The 1,658-nt window shown below is 48.9% G+C and overlaps 1 protein-coding gene across 1 annotated transcript in view; it reads right to left on the reverse strand.

The window, feature by feature from the left end:
- Nucleotides 1–489: 489 nt before the first annotated feature.
- Nucleotides 490–1,658, reverse strand: part of LOC310875577 (H(+)/Cl(-) exchange transporter 5-like) — a 63,888-nt gene continuing 62,719 nt past the window's right edge. The window contains 1 exon segment of the mRNA XM_083788859.1: nt 490–731. Coding sequence (XP_083644985.1) covers nt 641–731 — 91 coding nt within the window. The 3' untranslated portion in view covers nt 490–640.

Raw genomic sequence — 1,658 nt, forward strand, 5'->3', positions numbered from 1 at the left:
GTTGAGTCGACCTCTTGACTCTCTGTACAGCACCGTTTCTCAACGGTCGGTCTGGGGCCCACCGAGGGCCCACCGAGGGTCCCACCGAGGGTCCAAGTGATTTTATTAATCTTTGGGATCAGTTCCAGACCCGTGGAGGATCATTTGGACCCCCTGGGTGGTCCCCCGGGCCAACCTTTGAGAACCAAGCGCATAATAACGCCCAACCTCTTACCGAAACGATAGTCCTCCCGACATACATACCAACGTCCAATTCATTCATTCACATCAATATACTATAGATATAGAAAAAAATATATAATATACTACACTTGAAGCTCCACTTGGTTCACGACGTGAAGTCTTTTAGTCCATACTGTCACCGTCCTCCGTGGAAATACCGGAGGAGTGAAAAAACAAAAGTAATCATACAAAATGAAAGTGCATTTTCGTCCTGTCCCGTCCCGTCTGTCCCGTCCTGTCCCGTCCTGTCCCGTCCCGTCTGTCCCGTCCCGTCCGTGCTGGTGGCTCTGTGTCCATCGTTCTCCAGCGGTCGGAGGAGGTTTTATTTGGGGGGGGAGGAGGAGGGGGACGGACGGACGGAGGGACAGGCGACGAGAGGAGTGGGTGAGGAGAGGGATGAGCCGGACCTCCAGAGGGCTCAGTTGAAGAGGATGGAGTCGGGGTCTCTGTTGGCCATCTGGGCCATGTGTTTGAGGATGTCCTTCTTTGTGATGATGCCCAGCAGCCTCCTGGGGGGGAGAGAGAAAGAACACTTTATTTTTGCAGTACAGTATGAGTATGCAGAATAGTATGTTTAACTGAAATTGAGAGAGAGAGAGATATGTGGGTGGTGGAGGAGAAAAAAAGAAAGAAAAAGAGAGAAAAAGAAAGAGTCTAATAGACCGACAGACCGAATAGAGATGACAGGACAATGAGTCGGGGGGGGGGGAGGCAGAGCGGCATCATCATTATCTATTGTTTGCTCTTTTTAACAACACATCAGTAAACAGACGGACCTCACAGAGCGATATGGACTCATCGCCTCTCTCTCTCTGTGTCTCTCTCTCTCTCTCTCATTTCTAATTGATGTATTCTTCTCCTCTAATGCTGGACCAGGCTATAGCAGATCAAAGAGGGCAGGGGGGGGGGGGGGTTCTTGATGAAATGATGTTTAGCACGGAGGATTCTTGATGAAATTATATGATATGATAAGATATAGTACTTTATTGTCAGTTCACACTGAAATTTGTCTTGCGACACAGCAGCCAAGTATGCAGAAACACACAGTCTGGGATATTTTGGGTATGTTTTAGCACGGAGGTTTCTTGAGCAGGTCTGGGAAAGCGGCTTTGGTTGGTTGCGCTCTCCTCAAAGAATCATCAGACCACAGGGGTCAAACTGGGTCGTTTACGAGGGTGCACGGTTGTGTGTGTGTGTGTGTGTGTGTGTGTGTGTTTATTCACATTCGCTACAAAGTGCCATAGTTTAGATTAGAATCTGCAGTCAGTCAGCCAGCCAGTCAGCCACAGGCGTTTTTCCAAAACTCAATGATTTGCACAGATGTTTGTGACATGGATCATCCCATCTCTCTCTCTCTCTCTCTCTCCCCCCCCCCCCCCCCCCCCCCCCCTGGACGTATTAGATTACAATTGTATCTTATTTTATATTTTGGCCAC

This window comes from Protomyctophum parallelum (assembly GCF_964188405.1).
Source record: "Protomyctophum parallelum genome assembly, chromosome: 18".
Taxonomy (NCBI): domain Eukaryota; kingdom Metazoa; phylum Chordata; class Actinopteri; order Myctophiformes; family Myctophidae; genus Protomyctophum; species Protomyctophum parallelum.